The sequence below is a fragment of the Electrophorus electricus genome, chromosome 19 (genome assembly GCF_041902795.1).
Source record: "Electrophorus electricus isolate QZ-2024a chromosome 19, ASM4190279v1, whole genome shotgun sequence".
Classification (NCBI taxonomy): domain Eukaryota; kingdom Metazoa; phylum Chordata; class Actinopteri; order Gymnotiformes; family Gymnotidae; genus Electrophorus; species Electrophorus electricus.
Window position 1 is genome coordinate 17,320,008 of NC_137515.1, and position 27,493 is coordinate 17,347,500.

Consider the following 27,493-nt stretch of genomic DNA (forward strand, 5'->3'; position numbering starts at 1 on the left):
GACTAGTAGTCAGAAGGTTGCTGGTTCAAGCCCCTACCATGTATGGTTCAAGCCACACTACCATGTTGCCACTGTTGGGCCCCTGAGCAAGGGCCTTAACCCTCAATTGCTCAAGTTGTACTCACTCCTAATTGTAAGTTGTGTTGGATGAAAGTGTCACGCAAGTTTAATTGTACTGAGTATGTTTGTTCATCTTCACACAATACAAATGGCAACTTCAGACATCATGAGGATGACCTGTAAACTATGTCTCAATTACAGAAGGCAGAAATGTTCTTTATAAACAAGGAAATGGTGGGAAATTAACATGGCCAGATGCATCATCAATAGCTATATTTGTCCTGGCAACATAACTACTAATAACAAGTGACTGCATTATCCTGGTGGATAGGTAGACACAAAACCATGGCACAAGTAAATAATTAGGAAAATATTTTTTCATATTTATTTACCAGCTTTAAAGAAAATATACAAATCACTTGGAATACCACCTTCACATACAGGACATTCCAGAAACACACATTATTGCAGGAGGGATTAACAAAAGGAAGATATTAAATAATAAAAAGCCAAAGAAGATAACAAAAATGAAATAAATATATACACTTGAATTATTTCCATTTTACTTGAACCATCCCAAATTCAATAAATGTGACAGAAAAACAAAGTGGGTGTTGGGCAGTATGTGCATAATCCTTTAGCACTTGTCTTCATCTGAAACGAACAATTTATTACACAACACGAATGAGGCATGCTCAACTCATTAAATAGTAAATGAGTTCTATGTCTCTAAAGAATATTAAAAATAATTAAAATCAAGAATTCTCTACCACAAGCTTTCATATGCTCCTTTTCTGACAGACAGAACTGATGTGCAGTTTGACATTGCACAGTATACCAAGAAACACACAAGCACATATTACATAAAACATAACTAAAACCACTCAAGAAATATGAAAAGGTTATTCATTTAAACCCCTGATGGGTCAAGTATGATTTGCATCTCTTATAAAGAGAACAGAAGCAACCTTTCCCCCCAAAATGAGCAGAAATGTATAATTGATCTTGAAATGACACATATTGGCTTGGCATCACTCTCAGTAGGCTTCAGTGCAACCTTAAATTAATAGAGGGATTTAAATTTAATTTTAAAACGATATTGGTGCTTTAAAATATTTGCATATAATGTAAGATATGGTACACACAGGCCTCCAGGGTACAGAACAACTTAACAAACCTGCTTTTAGAACCTCTAATATTATTAGCACATTGACAATATTTATCCAAATGTGATATTAACAAATGCAATTTTACTGCTATGTGCTGATTTGAATGTCATGGATAGTGATGTGCTTATGAACTTTAACCCAATATTTCCCAGAAGTGCGCTGCATGTATAATTTTCTGATTGCTGAATATGTAGAGCATACCCATGAACCTTACACCACACCACCTCCCTCTCAGACACAGAACACAGGTATCTAAATTTAGTATGTCTAGAGTACAAGCTTTAAAACCAATAGATGAAAATGTATTTTATGCTAAAACTTTTCAATGTTAAAATACTCATACATAACTTAGACTTTAATGCAAGGCAGTGACGCTGTTCAATATCTGTATGTTGCCGGCTGTTCAAGATCAGTGAACCCAAAACTAGATGCAGGTTTATGCCATGTGGAAGATTACAGGAGGTGATTTTTTTTGTTATATCTTTCTTACTTTAGCAGCATGCCTTTTACAAAAACTCTAAAAATCTTAGGATTTTTTTTTTTGTAGAAAAAATGTTTCACATTTTCCTTTTATTTTCAATGAACAGATTCTCCACAAAATCACAAGATGGCGCTCTGGTCTAACATAACTGCATTGTAATAAACCAGTAATGCATGAAACTGCAAAATATTCATGTCAATAAAAACAGTAAAGAAACATAAGACATGTAATGTTGAAACCTCAGAGGGAGGAGCATTGCATATAATGGGAGAACTGAAATATCTGATTAAGGTTCAAAAAGATAACCCCAGTGCTAGGGAAGAAAAAATGAAATGTCAATTTTTTCATTTTATTCATAAACAGCATTCAACCCTTTAGAAAAAAATAAAAGTATTGAATTGTGTCACCCTGTGGCAACATAGGCTTTGGTTATGCATTCCTTTTAAGGTGCTTAAAGTCCCTTTAAAATGACAAAACAAGCACAGATGTTTTTTTCTAAGCTTGTCCATGCTTAACTGAGGGAACAGTCCCCAAAATAACCCTACATATATTCATCTTTGATGATCAAAGTAAGAATTTTCCAAGTGGGTTATTCTGACCTACCTAGGAAAACACAGACACAAACAGGGATTGGGGGGGGGGAGTCAAAACACACTCCAAAAGATAAATGCTTAAAAAACCCCAAATAAAGAAACACACAAAAAACCTGGTGTGTACATTTTCAGTATTAATCAAAGATTAACCAAGGCAAAGTCTGCCTTGCTTCAGAGCTCCTAAAACCCAAACTGATTCAAAGTTGTGTGTCTTGCACTTGTTTGCTACAGAGAAAAATTGTCTCATTTTAACTGGACACCATAACCTGTTCAGCTCTCATTAAGAAATTCCACTGTGATGATCACAGACAAAGAGAAATAGACACACACAGACAAACTAACTAGGCAAATGTTACCAGAGCAACACCAGAACAAATCAGCTAGACCAACTCTATGGTCCATCAAGCACAGTAAAAACACACTTGAGTTGGTCTAGCTCACAGGAGAAAAGAGTAAACAATGACAACCAAAAGCAATAAATAGAATACAAATAAGAAAACTATAAAACCACAACATGAAAAACGCCTTATGCACATTTATGTTGATGAAGCAATGGTCATTAGAACTATAAAAAAATATAAAAAACGAAGACCTCAGTCTGCATAGTAACCATAGGAAAGTTCCAGAAACACTCTGTCGCTCCAAAAACCCTGAAGTTCTAAAGTTTCTTTCAATGCTTCTCTTGTTCAAGTACAGCTATAAAAATGTTTTAAATGCAGCAATCCTATCTGCTTAAAAGTTTACTGAGCGAGTGAAGAGCATGTCACTCAGGCGTAACTTAAGTTCTGTCTTTCAGATTTGACCACTAGTTTAGGCTACTCTCTTTGCCCTCCTTAGTCTGGAGGCAGTTATTGACACACTTGTGCCCAACTCACATTTCATTCCACTGGGGCGCTGCTGGCTTTGACTCCTGCCCGGCCGATCTGGAGCCAGGGGAGCTTGGCACAGTTTTTGAAAAGCTGCTCGATGGCAATGTGGCGCACATGAAGCTGAGATGCCAGAGAGTCCTTCTCCTGAACAGCTGCCGAAAGCTCTTCGAAGACCTCTGTGTGAGAGAAGGCATGAGAATAAGATAGCTAACTATGTGGAGAAGTGCACAAGATGCATCTAGATAACTTTTTCCTTTCTGGCATGGAGCAGGCCAACCTCATTTAATTATTGTGAGATTTTCATTGGAGGATAGCCTTCAAAAAGGCTTTTCAATTAAGTGCGCCACAATGTCCGTTTCACTTGTAGTCGCTAATCACAGTTCACTGGCTAAGTTAGCATGTACAAAGACAGTGGCGTTTTACTGATAATGTCACAGCCCCTTGTACTGAACACTGAATGGCCAGGCCACTACTGGCCAGCCCCTGTAGTGAAAATCATAAATTTCATTTGTCAGATTTCCTGTCATTTAGCCAGTAGACTTGCACTACATGAAGAATGAACACTACATCAAGAATTTTGAATCAACATACAGTTACTTAGTATGGAATGAGGCTTGAGGTACACTGAAAAGCAAGAACTAGAAATGAGAAATGTCTTGGGTGCTCCAAGCTTACTTTCAATCTGCAGCAGGAGCTGTGAGTTCAGCTGATGGAGCTCTCCTACACTCATTTTCACCACTGGAAATAAAAGTATAACCATAAGCACAGAAGACCCAATGCATTCCATCTTTATTAACACTCATGCTACATTCTGAGAACAGTGCATAAACCAAGTCCTCTTCCAAAAGAAACGCTTGCGGGAAATGCCATGACTCAGAAATATGAAAGTCATACAAGACCATGGTGATGAGAATGACTGTCTCCCTTTTATATTAGCACTTTACTTTAGGCATGAAAGGAACGAGGAGGCGGCACAGAAATAGAGGTGAAGCACAGTTAGAGAGATGGGTAGCTACTGAAGAAGAGACACAGCAAGTGGAGTTTTGGGAAACACGTGTTCTTCAGATCACAGTTATCTTCTATTAGCTTTATTGACGAGGGAAATGGAGAGATACCAAATTACTAATAAGAAGCTTAGTGCATAAATCACAACTACTTGGTCTTTTTTGATCGCATCACCCTTCTGTTATGTTTCCTCTCAGTATTCAAAATGTTCCCTTGCAATTACTTAAAATACAACCTACCACATTCAGCTTGTGACATATCAAGAAAATCTGTAGTTTTATAAGCATCTGGCTAAATTGTGGATGAAGGTGTATGTGTGTCACATGCTGAAGTCCCATTTCTGTAGTACTCACACTCGTCACGGCTGTGCCCTGTGTGCTGCTTGGGTCTGGCCCCATCCCTCTGCTCTCCGGCTCCTGACTGCTGCAGTGCATTGGTCTGCTTGCTCTCCCACAGCCCCTGCTGCGAGCCCTGCATAAGGTCCAGCTCCTGAGGCTCGCCTGCCGATGCCTCCTCTGTCCAGCGCGGGGTGTAGCGTGGCACCTGGGCGTCTGACTGTGCTACCAGCCTGCTGTCGCCCTGCTGTGTGTAGCAAAGAAGCTGGTGCTTGGACCCCCAGTGGCCTGGTGCCTCCAGGGCCTGGGAGTCTCTGTTCTGGGCATACTGTACGATGCGGCTGATCCTCTGGCTTAGCGCCCGCTTCACACCTTCGTATGCGCTCCGGGAGGCTTTGGTGTGAGAGAGCTTCTGGTTGGCAATGAGGTGGTATTTTTCAAAGCAGTCCCTGTGCCCTCGCAAAGATGTGGAGTGCAACAGTGTGTTAGTCGATACACCTATGGCACAAGAACCACAGCATAATTGAATATATACAAAAGGTTTAATCAGCGCCATAGCACTTATTTACACACTTGCATAATATTAAATTGTTTATAACATAAAACAAAAAAGCTATTGCACTAATGTTCATTTTTGATTTGACTGTCCATATGGGCTACCATAATGCCAGAAATCAACACAATGCATATGTCCTATTGTGCTGGAAGCATACTTTGTCCTGTCCATGTCTGATTTTTTTTAAGAGAGATTTGGAGCTAAACCAAGAAGCATACTGGAATATTCTGATGGCCAGGCAAAAGCAGCTTAGTTGTCAGAGGATTAGCCTTTCAAGCAGAGAAAAGCTGGCTGTCCATTCAGCAATGCACACACAGACACACAGGCCAAAGGCTAAAGACTAGACATTGGAGTACAAAGTAAATTATCAGTTGATTAATGAATGGACTTTGGCCACAATCTAATATTAGTAGAATTTTTATTTGTTTGATAAGCGAGAATATATTTTTGTATTAGCCTGTGTGAAGTCAGGATACATTAGGACAAAAAACATTGATATTTTCTAGTGATAGAAAGATTTAAGAACTACGGTCTGAACAACACATGGGGGATCGGAAGCAATCAGATATGGTCATCTAATCAGAACATTCTGGTTATAAAAGCCTCTGTTTTCCTCCTCTGAAAAGCATCCATTATAAAGAGACACCATGGTTACTGCAGACAAGCCAACTGACTAGTTAATGAAGACTACCAACTACAGGTGCCACGAACCTACCTGAACTGGTAGGCGCATGGGACCTGTAGTTTTAAGACCATGATGGTAGAACTATAAATAAATGGGGTGGGGTGGGGTGGGGTGGGTGGGAGGGATATATATATAAAATTAAAAAAACTATGAAGAAAAACATCTCAGGAATATAGACAGTGTCACACCCATCTCAATCGGTTCTAAATTATGTTGTTTTAATGCTATTAACGCAATTCGATTTTGCTTAGTATTTTGTTTTGTAATTTGATGTTTGGCAGATATGTTTATATGTCCGTCCACTTAGAGTGTGTGCTAAGCTTCATGTAATGTTTTTGTGTATGTGAAAGCTCAGATGTATACAGCGATTATGAGATAAAATATGTTTCACAAAAGCAAAAATAAATATAGATTTATGCAAAAGTTCCAAATAAACACATTTGTGAGAACATACAAAACACATTAAAATTTTAATTGATTAAAACACACTAAAATCTAATTAGGCATTTCAATGAATCTTTTAAAACAGAGGTATTAATAATAATTAACTGATAAAACCACAAAATGAAAAATAACTTTTTTTGGAGGACAATGAGCTTTTTTTTTTACAGCTCTCAGAGCTGCTATCAAAAAGAGGAAGTTGAAGAGAATGTGACGTATTGAGCAAGAACCCAAGCTCCAGTCAAGTATGCAGTTACAAGCAGAAACTTCCTTTGTCAGAGTGATTTAGGTCCTACATCTTCACTCCACTCTTTAATCATTAGACTTTAAATTCCACATGGTGTCTTAGATCAGTATGACAAGTCACGCTCCAACACAATAACATTACCATGAAAAACAAACAAACAAACATCAAAACATGAGATCAATTGCACTTCCTGTTTCCAATCAACATTGTTTTTTTTCTGTAGAGGAAAAACCTGAAAAGATGGCCAACAGGTTAGTTAGAAAAACAAACCTAGATGTCTTATAAGGCAAGGGGAAAAACTAAGAGTAGTACTATTGTAGAGGGCAAACTAAGAGAAGTTGTATTTATAATATGTAGTATTAGTGCACTAACTTACACTAGATTTTGAACAATCTCAAATACAGGATTAATATACAGTACATTTGTGATTTGTATTAGGCATAGACAGGCTTGGATTATATTTTAAGAAAAGAAGAAAGACCAGAGGCAAACCCTTTTGCTCCCATTGACAGAGCCTTGTCAGACTCCCCAGCAGGAAGGAACACTTAGAGCAGTATTCCAGACAGAACAGATCTCAAGGTCAAGATCTGACTGTATGGACAAGACCAAAGCATTCTAATTCTATTCCAAACTAAAAACATGCCCAGTATTAAAAGTGACCCTTTAACAATAAGGTATTACACCTTATTGAAGCACACCAGTTTCAGCATTTTCTACAATTAACACAAACACACAAATCTAGAAACATAATGCTGTCTTATTCCACATTCTTAAATTAGAGCCATATTTTTGTTTGCAGTTTACTGTAGTACCAAGACTGGTCTAGTTTAAGAATAAGAACTTCAGAAAATGTGCGTGGGTGGTGGAAATGAAAGGAACCGCCTTCACAGCAGGATCTCTTTCTACATGTGTAAACCTGCATTCAATGCTTCCCTAACCCAAATGTCTTGAAATCAGGTTTTTCAGAGTATGTACAGTTTTAAGAAAATGTCTGTGATTCTTTTGCAGTTACCAGGCTTTGTAGAGGAATGGCACCTAAAATGTTGAATTTATCACAAATCATTTAAGTCATAATATAGACTGTCTTCAAGAAGTCTTATTTAACAAACATGCACTGCAGTGCAATATCTTCTTTTAACAAATGGTTTAAAATATCAAGGTCATAGATGATAAAAGCATGTGAATACGAGCACCTATATTTAGAATGTAGTGTTACCTCTTACTGACAACAACCTCAACCAAAGTCTTGTGGCAGCTGCTGAGCAGTTCTGCACATCAAAGGTATATTCTTCTATTCAGAGACAGCTCAGAGTTCTGCCTTGGCCATTCTAAAATACATAATTTCTAATGCTTGAAAAACACTGATGTTAATTTGCTCCTGTGTTTTGGATCACAGACAAATACCATGACATTGTATTCTATGCTTTCCTCATATATCATAGAATTCAATCCTTTTTCAATGATTGCAAGCCATCTAGCCAAGCAAAGCAGACCCATGCCATTAGACACCCTTTCATACACTTCACAGCTGAAATGAGATTTGGTGCCATGTTTTATGTGCAGTACTTCAAGATCTAATGTTGTGTACATTTACCAAATGTTTGGACACAGAACACCGTTCCAGTAGCGACATAATGCAACATCTAGGTGGTCTTTAGCAAACTTCAAACAAGAAACAATAGTGTTTTACAGAGCAACAGTTTCTTTTATTGTATCTTTCTACTGATTTCCAGTCTTATTCAATGTTTTTCTTATGTCGCAGTTTCTGTCACACTGGTGATTTTTCTCACTTGTTTGAGTATTCTAGGCCATGCACATGCACTGGATTTTGAACACACACCTCTAGACAGAGCAGGGCAATATTGTCATGTTTCAGATAATCTTTCTTACTGTGGACAGAGGGCCAAGTTCTTTGACATCTTTTAATAAAAAAAAAAAAAAAAAAAAACCCCACCTCATTTCAGTCTTATTAACTTTCTTATTCCATTTTTTCTAAGGTCCTCCTAAATCTCTTTTGATTGGGCCATATTTCAGCATGACTCGCTCCAATTATCCTCTTTAAAGAAGTCTTTTTCACGTTATGTTGTGTCACGTTATGTTGTGTACCGGCCCAAGGCAGAACTCCACAACATGTATCTGTAGACATGGTAGGCACTTTGCCATCAACAAGGATGGACACTAACAATGTAATGAAACCTGTTTGGGCAGCATTTCAATGAAAAAATACAAACAAGTTTGTGCAACATATTTGTTCACTGAACATTTGTGGGCTTGTTGTATTAACATGTTTTTTAAAGAACAGATCAGCAAGCAGATGTGCATCTGAGCTGCTGGAATCCTCGTTTTTAATCAGAAAAGAATGACACAGATTAGACTGGGTTTGGATAATACTCTGAGACCAGGAGGAAGGTGAGAGGTCATTGTCATGGAAAGTTTGCATCATATGTAATCAAGCAAATGCCACCTGTCTTTTCATCACAACCTTCAAGTCAAGATGCTGTTGAGTGTATGGATCACATTAGTGATCTTTTTATTCGCACTAAAGCAACTTCAATGGCAATTCATCACAATGATTCAGTGTGGCACAGATAAAGCAGGCTACTCAAATAAGGTGTGTGAACTTTAGTTGTTCGCATTCTGCCTTATGGGTTTTCTTCATACATTTCATACCTTTGGGTGACTCTCAAAAATAGAGATGTCAGAATTATTTGAATAAATATTAGCCATATCAGTAAGATAAGGACAGCTGTGAAACATACTAGAAAGTGTTTGTTAGCTGTGCTCAAAGCGTCCAGAATTCTACATAAGGACACTGGATCCTTGACACAGTTCTGTGAACCTGGAAACAGCACTCTGCATGCAGGGGTGCATGCGTTAGTGTGTCTCTTAGTAAAATGGGGACAGAGGTCATTGTCCAAACTCAAACACAGTAGTCCACTGCAGTGGAGTCAGCACCTGCACAGACGAGGACAGGCGAAACATTCATGTGACCACTGTATGCAATATTGAAGTGTGTACCCAAGGACTGTTAAGATCATCAATATCGGTTCACTCAACTGCTATCAGCATTTACAATGCTGGTATAAAGTGCTACTGTTAATGATTATTCGGATTTTAAATACTGCTCGTCATACAGTGTAGCCAGGTCTTGTCTGTGCTTAATAAATAAACTTGAATTACTCCTCTGGTAGTTAAATCCAGTGACTTTAGAAAGGTATTTATAGCCTATTCTGTGATTTTGCCATTTTTTGCTGGATATAGAAAACTCTTTTAAACTGATTTCTGAATATGTCCCAGTCTGCTATTTAATCACTTCACTTTTTGGATTCTGCATTTTGCTAATACTGTTTTCTCTCAGTGTGGTAAGGTCAATGCTTAGAGCTTACTTTCCAAAAAGCATCAAAACCCCCCCTTCTCCAAGTATGTGTAGCAACAGCAATTTTAACAACACCAGTTAGACGATGCAGAACAGAGATCCTCAATATTAGATGAGGACCCAATCAGCAAAAAACAGGGGGAAAAAAATCAGAGACAACACAGATTGCTGACAAGCAGCAATGTAATACAGACAGTATGTCTTTGAAATGCAATTCAGAAATAGAGTATGTTTTTTAAAAGAGAGCACGGCACGGTTTTGTTAGAAGACAATTAAAAAACAATTAATGAATCTGACACACCACATTACTGCCATAACTCAGGATCTCTTGAAGTGGCCCTGTTTTAAAAGTTGCAATTACAGCTGAAAAACACCAATTAGGCTGACCCAGGCAAAGTCCTTACTCAAACAGGCTATTTTTGACTACAGTCTCTCGCACAGAAACACACATGTACAGGGCAGAGAATGCAAACTCAGTATTTTATTATAGTACACCATCTAATGTGTACTGTAATGACTCTAGCTCAGTGACGATCACAAAGCTGTACACCTGGAAGGTGAATAGGTCAAGTCCCACTGCAACCATGCTTCATAAAACAATGACTGCAAATAAACAGAGAAAAACACATGAACACATACTAAAAGTACTGTTCAAGTGACCTGGGTCTCTGGAATGTCCAGTTATGTAGCCATTCTATCTGGATTTTATTCTAACAAGCTACTGGACAAAAACACATTCCCCTGCTCTTATGCAAGAGGATGAGTGACTGCTGTATGTCCCTCAGCCTCCAGCTCATGAACTCTGTTCTATCTACTAAATATAAGCCGATTAGAATCTAAGTGAATTCTCAAGGAATGCATTTCTGCCTTGCAGACAGAGTGGGCGCTATCTTGCAGTTTCACAGCAGTAGACAGAATTAGTCTCACTGAACTCAATAATCTACACGAAGCAGAGCATCAAGCTGTGTAGTAAGACTTGACTGTTCTCCTGGTTTTTGCTGGGTTAATATACATAGCAGCACAGCTGTCAGAGAAAACTGACAAAGAGAAAGGCCACTAAGCACAGTGGCAGCAAACCACAAAAACACTTTCTTCAGCTACTGACACTAATTCCTTGGTTAAGCTTTACGACAGTGGCCTGACGAAAGTATAGCTCAAAGCAAGAAAATGGAACTGCACGTTCATGGCCCAAAACAACGAAACTCTTTTGAGAGTCAGCACATTTGCAGGTGTGTGTTTGTGTTTCTCTGAGTGCATGCATGTATATGAAGAAGTGGAGTGAACAGCTTTATGCAAGTGAGTGTTTTGAGGGTGAACAGGCATGTTTGAGAGCTACTTGTTTCCACCCGTTAAACAGAACGAGGCTGTTGTAGGAGGCAGGGTAAGCTGAACCACACTGCAGTAAACTACACTAAGGGAAGGTTTGCTTTGGGGAGAGTGTGATGAACCATGCTGTGAGGCAACATGCTGCTCAGCGTCAGCTGCAGCGATGTGGGCCATCCTCTCCTGAGGCGAATAGCTCTTGCGCTAAGGCACGCGGCCATTTGCCTGAACTCACAGCGGGTTGCTGGCTGTGTTTACTCTTGCCGTTCCAGTCTTGCTAAGACCACACTGTTTTTTTTTCTCTCTTGATTCTTTTTCTGTGTCTGCTGCATTCTCAAGGCCCACTATTTCATTCAGCCTTGTTTTGCATCCTTTTGTAGCTATATACAGTAGCAATATACAGTGTACAAGACGACCATAAATACTCTATTTATAATTTCGCCATGCTGTGTGGTGCTGCTCACAGTTCTGGGCACCCAACACTCACACACTCTCGTCACTTCTTATGTATACAAAATCACAAACTAAAAACACATTTACTGTTAAAGATGTAACCTCTGCATCTAACAACAGTTTTCAGGGGGCCTGGCCATAAGTAGATGAGCAAAATCATGGCCCACACCCAAAGCAAATAAAGTGTTAATCTTGTGCACAGACTTTGATGTTAAGTGTCCAGTGGTTTTGTATTGAGAAGGCACACTGTGAGAACTCAAGAAAATGAAAAGGTTGTAGCCCGGTAAACTTCTGTTGGTGACTCTCTGCAAATGTTTTTTTAAAGTTGTAGCCTACCTCTTGTTCAGCCATTGGTAGATATGAGTCATTTTCATTAGTTTCATTTTCATTATTTAGAAGATCCTCCAGAATATACTTTCATTTGTAATGATGTTTTTTGTAAGACCATTTTTTTTCACGTATAGGAAAAACAAGGCTGATATATACTCATCATATACTCATCCATGAATAGAAAACAAAAATCACTAAACAAAATATTTAAAACTTTTTTTGTTTAGTATGTCACTGTCATCTTAAAGTCTTAGTTAGGGATCTTAGAAGCATGACATGGCAGCCTCAAAATGTCTGCTTCAAATCTGCTTTACATACATCATGTTTCCATTTACTGTTTGAAACCCTACTGAACCAGGTATCTAACAAAATGAAGCACTATGTTCTTTCGACAATGCAATCTGTGTGCACAATATGCAAATATTAATTTCTGGTTAAAGCTATGAATGCTGTGTGATCTACAGAGAGCTTTGATAGAATTCTGTGTTGTTCTACGCATTACACTGGATTTAAAATCTTTTTTTTTAAAAGGTCACAAAAAACAAAAATGGTGTTACTAATGTAGTCCTCAGGGAATCCACAGCTGTTTTCCAATAAGCCACTCGATAATTACATGCAAAAGTGGCACTTCAAACACTTGTGCTTGTTGGAGCGGCAGATGAGATGGGGGAAACACAGGCTGAGTGATTAATATACAGGGAATGGAAAACACAACACACTATTCCTCCTAACGTGCACAGAACCATTTTTAAATTCTAAAAAATCAAAGATGCCATTTCAAAATCAAACTAACTGACTTTCCTAAGCACACACGCTTACCCTCTATGCTCAGCTCAAAACACACGTGGCAGAAGGACAGCGTTCCTGTTTCCGTCTCCAGCTTACAGATACTGCAGATGTTGTCATCATTTAGGTCTATGTTTACAAAATGCTCCTCATCCATAGCACCTGCACACAGATAAAAAAAAAAAGCTCAATGTTGTATTATCTGTGCATTTCTGGATCTTTAAAGTACAAGACCAGAGTCTTTTTTTACCCAATAAACAGCCTGCGAGTTGTACATGAACAACAAACCAAATATAACTCTAAAGTTAAAGTTATGAAATATCCTATGGTGAGATGTTTAACACCTGTTTGCACTTGCAGAAAAAGGCCATTAAGACTAGCTAAAAAGGTGTAAGTTTTGGTCATACTGCACCATAAACTACTACTGTGAGCCCCGAGAGATTTACATGTGCAAATTATTTTGACTCAGAAATATACATCAAAGTACCTGTATGTAAAGAAAATGATTTGCCCGATAGTTTTTATATTGATACAGTGTCAATGTCCATTTAAGGCAAAACCATCCAATGCAAATGTACTATCGTTACTATTCTTAACCAAACAAAAGTTCCATGACTCTGCCTGGAAATTACTGAATGTTGCCTGATTGCAAGTACAGAACAGCTGCAAGAGAGATGTAACCCATGCTTTAGTTCCAAATTCAAGTTTTTACCAAAAACAATCTTTAACACACAACATACTGATAAATATGGGAGCAAATATTTTAAATCTTACATTTTTAAAGAACATCCAAATCAAAAACCCCAAGACAAAAGGTGCAGCTATTCCTTGCTTGTATCGTCTAGCTGTACTAGATATGCTCTAGGGCTCCGTCTATTTAATCCTGTGCGTTCTGTGCTGACCAATATTAATTAAATCACGTTTACGGGGAGATCTTGTAAACAACGTTTTTAAAAACTCACTTTTTAAAGTTACCTACCGATTGTTAACACCAACTGCCATACTTCAATACTGTTAAGGTCAATAGACGCTGACCATGAACAAAATGCGTTTATTAACTAGTCCGCAATGCCATCTATCTAGCTAGCCATCTAGCTAATAAACAGCTTCACAGCTTTTTGTACCAGTGGTTAACCTAGCTCGCACCTTATGAAAAACGCGTTAGTCAGCTAGCGTAAACGCTAGCAAACCTAGCAAGTATTTGATCTGTAAATGTCAGTGAAACACACAAGCTGGCGTTGTCAGTCAAAACTCAACAAATCATTAAACGGCGTTATAAACGGCGTTAATAACCCTGTTTGCTAACGCTAGCTAGGCTAAGTAGCATATCTAATTAGCTGGCTCGCTAAGCCGTTTCCCCCTCACGAAGAGTTGACCGTTATTTAGCTTAAACTAACTATCACGCCAAAACACGTCTCTTCTCAATAACCACTTAATTTCACAACACAAAACAAGAATATCACGATAAATGGATACTACCTTATTTGGCGTCGTCAACGAAATCCCAAAGACAAACTAGAAGAAATTAACGGGCAGCCTTCGTGCGTGAGACGCTACTTAGACGGGAACCAATATCGTTACTGGAAAGGACGGCGGCTACCAGTACAGCGGCGCTCGCGAACGGAGGCGGAGCCTGTGCCCGTTCCCGAATCACCCATAAAGACTCCGACAGAGGGGGATTACAGGCACCAGCCACCACTGAACCCTCGGTATTATGAACCCTTGGTATTAAACCATAACATACCTCATTTGTTGTCTTGAAATGAATGCGGATTAAAAATAATACGTAATTATAAGTGGCAAAGTGAATGGTCGATAGTATTTAAGGATCATCATGATTTCTGTAATCAGGTTTTTCTGGATCATATCCCAAAGTTATCTTAGATTATTCATACGGTTGTACCATTCACATGTATTTTTAAATGTATCTTTATATTATCTTATAAACCCCTTATTGTTTATGTCATAAGCACCGTAATGTTTTTATTGGTTCACAACGACAGAGGGGTATCTTATGCATGGTACAAGCCACCTTCGTATCCAGCGCCCTTGAACGTGATCATTTTTCTCTTCTTTCAACCTAATACGTATGTCCATTATTTTTGCATTCCTCGTGTACACCAAATTGTAATGCTATTAATACGACGAAACATAACTTACTTATTGCCTTATAAGACTTGACTGGTTACATGGGAAATTCCATAGGGGAATTCTTTCGGTTTCTGATCAGTGCGTCATACAGTTAACTGTCCCATGTTTGAAATGCGGAATAACTAAGACGAAGTTCAATTGTTAAAAATAAATGAATGAATGAATGAATGAATAAATAAATACATACATACATACATTAAAAATCTCTTTATACAATGTAGTCACGCGTTCATGTCGAAATTTGGCCTCTATAGCCTTATTCATTATGCATTACCCAGTACCATATGAAGCACCGCCAGTAGACCCGTGGCGCCCCCTTCTGAGAAGAACTAAAAGGGGTATTTACACGGTAATCTCGTCCAAGAAATTGTACGTGACATTGCAATCCAATGCTTGAATTAATGCTCGTCCAAAACCAAAGTGTGTCCCACGTTCTACCTGTTTTAGCACTGTTGGTTTAGCCCTTGCATGACTTCGGTTTAGTATGTTGGAGCAGGTTAAACAAAAATGGAGCTCCCATAACTAGGATTGGGACTACTTAATCGTCAGATCACTATACACAACCAAAATATTTATTCGTTCATTCATTCTTTCATTCACTTGTTTAATTGATAGCATAGATAATTGATAGCATAGATAGTATATTCTTATAAATTCGTATTAAACTATTCAATAAATGATGTAACAAAGTAGGAAATATTCCATAAACATGAAATGGATAGCCTCGAATCCTCTCCAACCCGCCACTCTGATTACCACAAGATGGTGCAATGCAACGGTATATTTTCAGCAGACATCACAAGATGAAAGGAATGTGTTTCAAGTTTGATCATGCAGCCTGCTGTTGTACACAAGACTGCTTCAAGGAAACACCTGCATGTTGTGGATGTTGGCAGTCTGTATATCACACCTTCGCTTTTTACAGGGTTACAGGGTTTTGCTCCCTGTAACCCTTCCAACTGTTATATCAGCTGTGTACTCTGAGTGAAGGTGAGGCTAAACATTAACACAAACATTAAAAAAGAAAGCAAAAAGAATTTTAAAAAAGATTTTAGAGTAGGTTCATTTTGATAAAACTTCACTGCCATTGCTCATGTTAGCCCTAGACTAAGAGTATATCACCATGGGCACTGTAATCACTCAGGGGACTGGGTTTAGTTTATGCCTAGGAAAGAAGCTAAATTAGTTTAATGAAGTATGGCATGGCCTGGTATATAGGCTGAGAGTACACTGAAAGAGATTGATGACAAATGGAAGATTAATAGGAAGGAATCACCAGGGTGCACAGTAGTGAGGACAAGATTAACATGTCCATATCAAATATATTTGTTGTCTTTCCATACAAACTGTCGGGAAGGTGCAACTCCAACTCCATTAAAATGTATTTATTACCAAACTACATTAAAAGCATCATGACATTTCAGCCTGTATGGCCTTAATCAGATAAAGGCAAGTCAAGTCTCTTGCTATTCACCTTTTAAAGAGTCCACTCAGGTGACAAACATAAACAATTAACACAGGTAGGAACACCTTGTGGTCACATGAGCATCCGTCCAGGAAATCTTCAACATATGCGTGTGAATGTGTGTCTGTTCTCAAAAACCAGCCATAAATGACTGATAAATTCACTGTCTCTCCTTAAGCACCCACTGCACTACTGCTAAGTGATGTGTGTATCTGTTGGTGTGTGTGTGTGTGTGTGTGTGTGTGTGTGTGTGTGTGTGTGTGTGTGCATGTCTCAGCCTGTTCCTGTGCTCCAAAGCACCAGCTCATAGGCCGTGTGACGAGTTCAGCCAGTTTTAAAGACTGGGTAAAAAGGCTCCAAATCTTCAGTTTGTCTTTGTCTTATAAAATTGATATGCTAATGTTGTGCTCTCACCCACCCACACACACAGGTACACACGCACACATTGTTTGAGGTTACATGCTGCCTTAGACTACATCTTTAGTTTGCCATTTGAATGTATTTTTAAATGTGTTTTGAAAATGTATCAATTTTTAATTTATTCATGTAGGTGTTTATCCATTTGAATTCTGGACTAACAAGGCAATAGCAATGAAATTGAAATTTTGGGTAAAAATATTCCTTTTATTTTTATGTGTAAAAAGGAAAGAATACACTTTAACAAAACTGTCAACATTTAGATTATATTTATTATCTAATGTATACCTCAGTTCCCTGTAAATAAACCTCTTACCATTAAACTGTGGGCCAGAGGCAGAACAGAAATATCTCTCACTGAAGACACTTCTGAACACAATAGAGATCTACACACCCACATGGTGTAATTACAGTGGGCTATAGAGTTAACGCAGGGTATGAATGCTTCACTGCAGATAAGTCACCAGGCCTAATATTGTAGATTTTAGTGAGTCAGAGGTTTACACACGCACATACTTGAAGTGCAGGGTGTGTGAAGAGTGTGCATCCGGAAGGAAACAAAAAGAAAGGGTCTGATTTAAGATGTCCTAAAATACTATAGCAACAAGTATTCACCTGTGCATTAGTTAAAATGCACTTTTATTATTTTCTGTCAGTCTTGTATTTTGTTGCATTCATGTTGCCTTTGTGGTCTCCTTTGCTACTTTCTTTAGTAGAGAGCAATGCCTATTTCAATGGTGACTTATTTACGTATTAAGAAAATACCAGATACTTGCACATTAAGAGAAGTTCTCATAATACTTAGAATGCAAAGTTTAGGATTCCATTTAATTCAAAAGAATATGGTATCCATGTAACAGAATGTTTACAGTTCTGTTAATGTACAATAATATAAAAAAATACATTATTATACAGACTTGGAAAATGATAGTACTGCTATTTCAGTCATGTCAAACGACAAAGAAGCATGACAAAGAAGCTCAGATTCCTAATCTTTACACATTTTCTCAGCTATTAAGAAATTTGAATACCCCTCATTTCATCTGAAAAGGTAAACCAGAAACATATTACCACTAACATTCTGCCTTATTCTTCATTAGTATTTTTCATTCTGTTTAGTACTTTTATATAAGATTTATTATACAGTAAAATTGCACTCTATAAAAAATAAGAATCTTTTCATATACAGCCAGCACTAACCTGTAACTCTCTGTTGGTAGATCAAAGATGAATCCCACAATCAAACTAGGCAGCTTGGTCACTCAGAGCCTATACAGGACAGAGCAGCTCCAGGAACAGTGGCTTTACAATATAGCGCAGCCTTACAGCATTGTAATGGTGGGACCTCCAGCTACCCACATACCCCAGCAGAGATATCTTCCTTTCACTGGGCCTTCAATGACTCCTGTTGGTTACCATCCTTCAGACTACATCATGAGTGCCTGGCTACACAGTGGTGCCCTGATGCCTGGACAACAGACTACAACAGTAGGCACATGTGCTATAGTTATGAGCAGGAAAGTCACCAAACTATAGTCCCAGTCAGGTTTCAAAATCTCCATCCATGTTATGCTTCAGTCCAGGGGGTAAATATAGTGTCAGAGGTTCCATCCTCTGTAGAGGTTCCATTGCATTTTATCCATCCCCAGGTCAGTGAGCAGGTCTGTCTGCCTGTGTGGCCCACACCTGAGCATGCTGTCCTACTGCAGGCCCACGGGTTGCAAATGTATACTGCTGGTGCCTACCCCTACGGCCTGGGTCGAATGTCTGACTTTTCCACCGAGACCCAGGCACCTGCCCCCGTCACCCTTACCTACACCAGCCAGCCAGGCCTCGGGGGTGGATTAGGTATCCCTGAAGACAAAAGCCTCCCTGAGGTGACATCTCTGGAGGATGCCATGAGGATGTTCCAGTATAGCCCTGAGGCTGCAATAGCATGGTTTCCTGAGACACTGGTAGAACCAGAGCAGAAAGCACCCGCCGAGGAAACAAGCAGCGGTTACATTGCCATGACTGATCAGTACTCTCTTGACCAGGAGGTCTGTTTAGAGCACCTCCTGATGGATCCTGAGTGCCTGTCTCTGCCACAGAGGCAGCCAACACCATGGACGTCTTCAATGACATGGAGAATTTTGGTCAGCAGTGTAATTTTCAGATGTTTGGAAAGACCATCAGTCTTGAATTCGATAATGTGACAGATGTGACAGAGTGGGACCATGTTGGCCTGGTCTAATTTTATAATACTAGACATCATAATGAAACATCATGTTACTGTGTCAGTGGTATATAATGGTATCCAATAACAGTCCCATTATTTTTAACAGTATTTACTGTCTTATTCCTTCTTGGCCAGCTGATTCAATAGTACAAACCTTGTTATTTAAGCCTATACTAGAAAACCATAGAGACAAGTACTAATTATTACACATGATGTACTTTAATTTTCCATCAAATACAAAAGTGAAACTGTGCAAACAATATAGGTACATTGGGGAAAATGTGTACAAAAATATAAGATGAAAAAATCTGTTTATGACCTAAATACAAATTAATGTCAATGTAAGGACTGCTGGCTAGCAAAGGACTATTGTCTACATAAGGCTACTGATGACAGAACATGTGGCAGCAAAAATATATGCTCTCACATAAGATTTTTACTAAACACACACACACACACACACACACACACACACACACACACACACACACACACACACACACACACACACACACACACACACACAGCATTAGCCAGTCTATTTGGTAGCTCTCTGCAAACAGGAGACGTAAAAAACCTAGCAATTAGCAGGGTGGATGTTCCACTCTGAGCGTCTCAAATTGGAGATTGCGAAAGCTCAAGTTCCCGTGGCGTCAGCAAGACATGGCACTGTGGTTTTACACTGATGAAAAGATAAGGTGGTCTGAGGAATTGGCCAACGGGCTCCAAATGAGGGTATCAGCAGGGGGTGGAGCAGCCCCCAGTACTCCCCACCACACACCACCTGCGAGCTCCCTCAGGCTCGGTTCCCATAGCGTGAGCCAAGTAGCTCTAGACATGCTCCCGTCTGTCATGATGGACCAAAGCTATTCTAACGGTATAATTAACCTCATGGTTTCTGGAGTAATGTACATTATGGCCAAGTCAGCAGCTATCAGGTGATATCTTACGGGCGCTGATAAACTTAACTGAGTAAAAAAAAGTCTTTTCATATGTCAGGCATTCTTCTGTTTTTAAATCTTTGAAAATTATTTTCTTTAGAATGAAGGAAGCTTGCCTGGAGGCTACATGAATTGGATGTCTGATTTAGTAACACAGGAATAGTGGACAATTAAACAATACAAGACTTGGCAGAAAGGTAACAATGTTAAAAATGACAAACATATAAAAGGTTAAAATTCAGCAAAAGAATGAATAGGGAGTCCTTGTTGACATGGGCACAGCAATAATCACTGAATGTTCTACTATTTCTATATACAATATGAGTATTTACAATATCCTTTTCCCAATCAGAAATATTTTTACTGCTGGAGAAGTCTTTAAGAGCCCAGAGAAAAGTCCAGAGAAGTAATAACATCTGAGAGGTAACTATATTCTTATGGCCACAACCAAATAATTACAATATATACATAAAGCAGAGCTGGGCCATCAAATCCCTCTTTTGCCCATGTGTGTAATAGTCCATAATTCAGCATATTTTTGGGAAAATAGATTGTCAGGACTGAGAGACTCACAGTGCAGTCTAGGTCACTTTTCTCAGCAGGGAGATGACGTGCACAACGAGTTTGTGGTGTCCTGCGTTGGCTCGATGCCCTCCTGCTCGGTCAGTTTCAGTATGACCACTTTCCTGTGGGGCCCCCCAGGTGCAGGGCTCATGGGCACCGGGGAGGGTCTGGGATGCTCTGGGGCGGGGTTCATGGGCATAGAGGAGGGGCTTGGAATCTCTGGGGCAGGGCTCATTGGCGAGGGGGGCAGGCCGTCGGTGCTGCGGCTCAGCAGCAGGCAGATGGCATCCGTGTATCCGCCACGTACAGCCAGGTGGAGCGGCGTGAGGCCGCCCTCATCCTGTGCACCAGCCACCTCTGGCCACCTCCGCAGGAACTCCTTCAGGACGTCGCAGTGGCCACCCTCAGCTGCCAGGTGGCAGGGTGTGCGCAGGGCACAGTCGGCGCTACGCTGGTCGGCACCCTCCTCCAGGAGCATCCTGATGGTGGCCAGATGGCCACGGCGGGCGGCCAGGTGCAGCGGTGTGCAGCCCTGCGCTGTGCGGCTCTCGGCATCAGCGCCGTGCTTGAGCAGCAGCCGTGATGTGCTGGTGTGGCCTGTGTCAGCGGCGGCGTGCAGTGGCGTGTGCAGGCCAGCTGACGTCAGGTTCACGTTGGCGCCCAGCTCCACCAGGATCCGAGCCACTCGGTACTGCCCACGCTGCGAAGCCAGGTGCAGCGGCGTGCGTCCGTCTGCCGTTTGCCCGTCCACGTCGGCGCCTGCCTGTTTCACCAGCAGCTTCACGATGCCCAGGTGCCCGCTCCAAGCAGCCAGGTGCAGCGCCGTCCAGTCGTCCTTTCCACGCACGTGCACGTCGGCGCCGCGGCTCAGAAGCACGCGCACCACGTTCTCCTGGCCGTGTTGGCATGCCACGTGTGTGGGCGTGCGCCCCTGTGCGTCCACCTCATTTATGGAAGCGGAACGATCTAGGAGCAGGCGGGTCAGCGCCTCGTCACCCTTCTGAGCGGCAAAGTGGAGCGGCGTGTACTGGTCCTCATCCTTCGCGTTCACATTGGTGATCTTGCGGCTCAGCAGGATCTCAACCACGCCCTTCATGCGCTTCTCCGTGGCCAGGTGGAGGGGCGTGGTCCCACGTGAGTCAGGCAGGTTGGGGCTACAGTTATTGAGCAGAAGGAACTTGACTGCTTCCTCATTAGCCAGCCCTACTGCATAGTGAAGCAGGCTACTGCCCCCATCCAGAAGCAGGTCAACGTCCTGTGGCTGAAGTATCTTCATTAGTTTAGCGATGTCCTCTGTGCGGATGGCTTCACACAGTTTTTTCTTCTGCAGTTCACTTGACTCTGATCAAAACAGAAACGTACAGAATTACAGGTCTGGAAACATTTAAAAAAAAGAAAAAAAAGAAAAAAAAAGAGTCTTAGGATACAAGTTAATTGTACAAAATATTACTCGTTGTTATTAACAGAGATTTATACTCAGTGGTTTGGAATAAAGGAGTCATTTATGTTTTCACGTATGGCTGTTCTCAGCAGAGAGCTGCACCTCTCTCACCATTAGTGGAGTTCTCTTTTTCAAACGAGAGGGTGATGGAGCCTTGGGAGGAGAAGGCCGAGTCCACTGAGGAGATGCCCGACAGCCTCTTGGTGTTATTGTCCTTGCTCTCCAGGCTGCCCTCTTTGATGTGGTCAAAGCTGCGAGAGAGCCCCGAGTCTATCTGACTCAGCAGCTCCGAAAGCGTGTAGTCCTTCTCCGGCAGCAGGGCCGACTTCGGCCGCACCGCCTTTTGCTCCTTGGTCTATAAAAAAAGGAAATAAAGAAACAGACTATATTGAGAAATTAGCTAAAAACTAAAGCACTAAAAGTGCTTGTGTGCACAGGTATTTCCACAGAAATTCACATGTACAGCTTGTAAAAACATACTGTGAAATCTCCAATGAATTCTAAAAGATTTGGTTTATTCAGTTCAGCTCAATGGATTCCCCACTGAAATTCAAATAATTAAACTTTTTGGTTTACTGATCAACGAATGTACAAAAATATATAAATGTATAAATAATAAATAAGTAACCAAGTACATGCAATGCATTCTGCTCATACAGGAAATGACTTGGCCTATGAATGCAGGTTGAATAATCTTGTACTGTTGCATTTTCTCACCTTGCTGGGATGTCATCACTTAGACCAAACATTTGTGGTACGTGCTTCAAAAAACACAGCAACAAATGCCACTCAGCTACCCAATGCCTGAACCTTGATTCTGACAATCAGTCATGCCTAACATGGATTTCATGTTGCTTAGTGACAGAACGTTTTGCGTGTTCTCAACGTACCCTATGCTCGGGAGGTTATTGAATTATGGAAGAAAAGAATGTTTGATATGGAGAAATATGAGAATGTAAAATGTAAGGGTGAGATGAAGAAATGTCAAAGAACAAAAAAATAAATAAATAGAAAATGGATGGTTCACAGAATAAAGAATGATAAAAGGTATGTCAGTGTTTAGCTTCAGTAATGCCACAGAGACCCAGTGTGACTTTTACTGTTGCTGCCCTAGGTAGTCATAAAAAGTCAGTGCGTTGGTGTGTGTGTGTGTGTGTGGGGGGGGGGGGGGGGGTACGTGCATGCTTGCTGGTCTTACCTGTTCGGAACGCAGTGGAGCCAGGCAGGGGGAGCAGTCTGAGTCAGACACTGACACTCTGGACTCATCGTGGGGTTTGGAACACAGTTCCTCAGCCTCGGATGTAATCTCTGCAGGAAACAGCAAACAGCACTGTACTAAATCATACTGCATAGAAATGACAGAAATTAATTAAATAGTGACTGGGAAGAGAAATGTATCCCTGTAGGTGCTCCTTTCTTAGTGTTTATGAAGAGTTTATAGTTTAAAGTGCTCTATCTGTCAATTAAAACAACTGAGTTATATCTGCCCGGCCTCTGCAAATCGGCAGAGCGGCGCTCCCGTGGAACAGGTCCTACACGACGACAGCGCTGCTGTGTGTAATGTGTCATTATTTACCCTGGAAGCTGGGCCTGGCCTCTGGAGAGGGGCTCCAGCATTTCTGCATCAGGCCAAGGAAGCCTGAGCACGCCTGGGGTCGACTGCGGGGCACGGCGCTCAGCTCCGGGCGCACCCCCTTCACCACTTTCACCATGATGTGCAGAATGTTGTTCTCCCCTATGGGCCCCAATGGGAGAAACAGAGCAAAAGCTTTCAGGTCTCTGGCCTCTCTGCTGTTCTCAAATGCAGCACTAGTGCCGCAGTATCAGCAAATGGAACAAAGTTGCTCTTTTTTTTTTTTTTTAAACAGGGGGAAAGGTTTCAGTTTACGAGACAGTCGATATGTGATACATACACAGTGTTGCCCTGCATTGGGGAAAGGGTGCGTATGACTAAGCTAGCTGAAGGAAAAACAGAACAATAGAAGATTACTCTACTGAACTGAGGTACAGAGATAAAGATTTCTGAGAGCTTGAAGATGTTCTTTATATTTCTTATATTAAGTCCATATATCAACACTGAAAGATGTGATTTCTTTCTTGCCAGGTGACTTTTGTTCTCCTATACCAACACAGACTATGGTTTTGGATGCCAGCTTTCCAGCATCGTTCTGCTACAAAAGATTTTTGTACTAAAGACAGACGGCCTCCCAGATGCTTCACTGGTTCCAGTCCCTGGAGCTAAAAACCACAGCTCATGTTCTTGCCTATGAGCAGTAGTGTTCATTCTGTTACAACAAAAGTCATTCAACCACATGTAAAAAAACATCTTGCCATCTCTCATCAGCCTCTGCTGACCTGCCCTGGAAGCCCTGTAGTTAAAGAAAATATTAACTATTAATAATTAAAGTACTATTAGGATTTTAAATCCCCTGGAGCAATTCAATTTTCCTGAATTTTGAAGCTACCTGACTGATCTCTAAATTTGAATTAAAATATCTCTTAGATGCAGTGATGGCCCTGACGCCAGTGGGTTAATTAACACCCAGACGACCCAGAGCACATGGACATGAGCCAAGTGTAGAACCCAAGAAACATAACTCCTTTATATCTCACCTTGATATGGTTTCTTTTGTGTGAGAATCCCCCAGATAACGATCGAAAAGCTGGGTGAAGAGAAAGAGGTTTGGCAGAACATTAACATTAACGCTAAGAACACTGATCGCATGTCTCTTTGTTAACTTCTTGTAATGCATTAGAACTCAGTCGGTGTATGACCTCAGAGCTGCCTCATGAGCTACTTTCACGAAGGCAAAGGTGCTGACCTGTATACATCGTGCTTGGTGTCAGAGACCCTGTCCTTCTCTATGATCCTCTCGGGAGGGAGGTAGGCAATGGTGCCACAGAAGCCATCGCGGCTCATGTCATCGTTCCTGGCAAAGCCGTTCCACCTGGCCAGGCCAAAGTCTGAGATCTAGAAAAACAGCAGAGTTTGTCAATTCACGGCTCCATCTGCGACTCACCTTACGCCATCCACTTTAACCCTTTAGGGCTGTAACGAAGCAAATCTGGGACCAAAACAACCTCTCCCTTCACCTCCACCCAAACACTACAGCCTGATTAAAGCTTGAATGTAATGTTGCTGAGATGAGTGGTTTTATGTTGTGTACTGGCTTTGAGGCATGCCAGTTTCCAGGAAGGCGGGTTGCGTGTTGCCGTGCCCTTGGCTTGCCCTGCAAGTCAGGAAGGTCCCGCGTCTGCGTGTGTGTGTGTGCGTGCTCAGGTGTGTGCCTGCCATGCATTAAGCCTGCTTAGTGTCAGCCTGTTCAGACTGGCCCGGGCCGAGTATTTCCATCCAGCCTTTTCAGGCCGGGGGAACGATTTCCCACCCATCCTCCCACCCTGCACTTACTCATCCATAGGGAGGACAGGCAACAACGGGATAATGGCTGGGAAAGCATTTCTGCCCTCAGGGAATCGGCATGGAAACGAAGGTGAGTGCCGGGAAAATTCCTGTACCCTCATGGCTTGTGAAATCTTGCATGTTTCCAAACACAAATGCTCATGCATGTTTAAAGCTCGGGCATATTTGAGGTCCATGCTTTTCATCTCAGAAATGTGTTATAATTAATAAACGAATGTCAATATGAATTTAAACTGATTGTATACTTATCCTGCTTCTTTGTACAAATACCCTAAATAACACCTACAGTCCACTACTAGCAAATCAGTTAGCAAAAATGCGGTAGCTTAATGCATTTCCAAAAAGCAGCACACTGATTTACTTATCTGAGTGACTACTGTCATGTAAAACTGAAGTTCACTGGAACCAGGTATCCTACTGCATGGTAAAAATATTCCACACAAACACACATGGACAGTCTCACATGGTTTGCAGCAATCAGATGTGCAGACTGAGTGTTCAGCCCACTTGATTTTATGCTCCGTCACTCCACGGATGACCCAAGCCTGCAGTAGACCAAGCCAGGTTTTCCCCATCAGGGATGGAAGTGTGACCCAGTCTGACTCACTTTGACATGGTAGTGGGCGTCCAGCAGTATGTTGGCTGGTTTCAGGTCCAGGTGGAGCAGAGGTGGGTTCATGCAGTGCAGGAAGTTCATGCCAACTGCCGTCTCGTGGATGATGCGGAAGCGCAGTTCCCATGGCAACGGCTCAGAGGCCAGGAGCATCTCTAGGGAACCTGTCTCCATGTACTCCATCACCAGCCCCAGTGGGTCACTGCAAATCCCATACACAGGGAGGATGTACCGGAACTTTGCCGCCTCCATCTTATTGGCCTCCTCAAGGAGCTCGCTGCGCTCCCTGTGATCAAGATGAAAAACAAACAAACCACAATCAAAACACCATTATCATTGCACAACTACAGACGAACATGATAAACAACTGACAAGTGTGACTCAAGTGAAGTAAGGGAAGATAAAGTGACTGCCAGATATGCCGGGCCTAAAGATGAGGAAGTTACAATATTCTGATTCAATGACTGTGTAGGTGTCGAGGGCTGACTTTTTAATGCAGGTTTTCAATGGAATTCCACTGTAGCCTCCAACTATAACTTTACTGCTTGTACCACAACAGAATTTATTAGTCACATTAGTTTGTGTGAATTGAATTCCACACTCATACCAAAGTGTATTAGAAATGAGAACTCTTTTCACATGCAGTCAGTAAGTCATATCTGATTTTTCCCTATATCAAACAAGCATCTAACAGTTTTTTTTAAACAGATCACATTCATATTCCACCATAGAAATTTCAAGATATAATTCAATGCCAGATGCAGCGATCCAGACAGATATATGCGACATGTACAAAGTAAAAGAGATTATTTTAGAATATTACTTCCTGTCTAGACGCAAACCATGACTCATGTCACCACATACAGTGATTTCATAGTTCATATTTTATAGTGACATTACATCAGAAGCATACTTTTTAGTATTTGATGTAATCAACTCTATATCTATAACTTTTGTCAAATATGAAATTACACACCATCTTTTAAACAATCCAGAACAAAAATGTAATAAAGTGAGACCCACACAATCTACTAAAAACTCTGCTTTGCTTGCTTGTACAATATCTGTGCCAATGTCATCAAATGATTGGCTCACTGGCAATGCTACAAATTTATGCATTTAACCATTCTAGAACAATCTTAAGTGTGCTACTGATTCAAGAATTATACTGCATCAATTTGCTAATAGCAAGAAAGAGGCTTGGGGGGAAAAAAAAAAAACAACAACCAAAAAAAACCCCAAACAGTCTTAGGCTCTTTAAAACGGCAAAGAAAAACCAATAGTCATAAGGCAGCCTGAATTTTTTGGAGGTGACAAATGAGGGGTAGGGAAGAGAAAAGGGGGAGAGAGTGAAGAGGAATTGGGTATATTCCATCTGTCTAATCTCCTCCTTCAACCTCTTAGAATCAAACAAAAGCTCTGCTTAAGAAAAGAAAAACCCTGGTCCAGTGCAACCGGTTTGTCAACTCTGCACATTGTCTTCCCAAACCCCAGCAAGGCAGAAGCAGGGAGGACAAAGCCTGCTTTTGAGTAGAGTTTACAGATTGTTTGTA

The 27,493-nt window shown here is 40.9% G+C and overlaps 2 protein-coding genes across 3 annotated transcripts in view; both read right to left on the reverse strand.

The window, feature by feature from the left end:
• Positions 1-412: 412 nt before the first annotated feature.
• Positions 413-14,312, reverse strand: c19h21orf91 (chromosome 19 C21orf91 homolog). The gene is made up of 5 exons (XM_027001611.3): positions 14,189-14,312; positions 12,743-12,871; positions 4,531-5,010; positions 3,848-3,910; positions 413-3,348 (listed from the first exon to the last, which is right to left on the reverse strand). Exons 2-5 carry the CDS (start codon positions 12,864-12,866, stop codon positions 3,182-3,184), a joined length of 834 nt encoding a protein of 277 aa, XP_026857412.1. The 5' UTR covers positions 12,867-12,871; positions 14,189-14,312; the 3' UTR covers positions 413-3,181.
• Positions 14,313-19,405: 5,093 nt separating this feature from the next.
• Positions 19,406-27,493, reverse strand: part of ripk4 (receptor-interacting serine-threonine kinase 4) — a 14,612-nt gene continuing 6,524 nt past the window's right edge. For both annotated transcript variants that reach the window (XM_035535257.2, XM_027001528.3), the window contains exons 2-8: positions 25,935-26,226; positions 24,729-24,877; positions 24,520-24,569; positions 23,483-23,641; positions 23,105-23,214; positions 22,018-22,261; positions 19,406-21,806 (exon numbers count right to left, since the gene is read on the reverse strand). In XM_035535257.2, the coding sequence (XP_035391150.1) occupies positions 20,497-21,806; positions 22,018-22,261; positions 23,105-23,214; positions 23,483-23,641; positions 24,520-24,569; positions 24,729-24,877; positions 25,935-26,192 (2,280 nt within the window). In that variant the 5' untranslated portion in view covers positions 26,193-26,226 and the 3' untranslated portion in view covers positions 19,406-20,496. The remainder of the gene's footprint in view (positions 21,807-22,017; positions 22,262-23,104; positions 23,215-23,482; positions 23,642-24,519; positions 24,570-24,728; positions 24,878-25,934; positions 26,227-27,493) is intronic.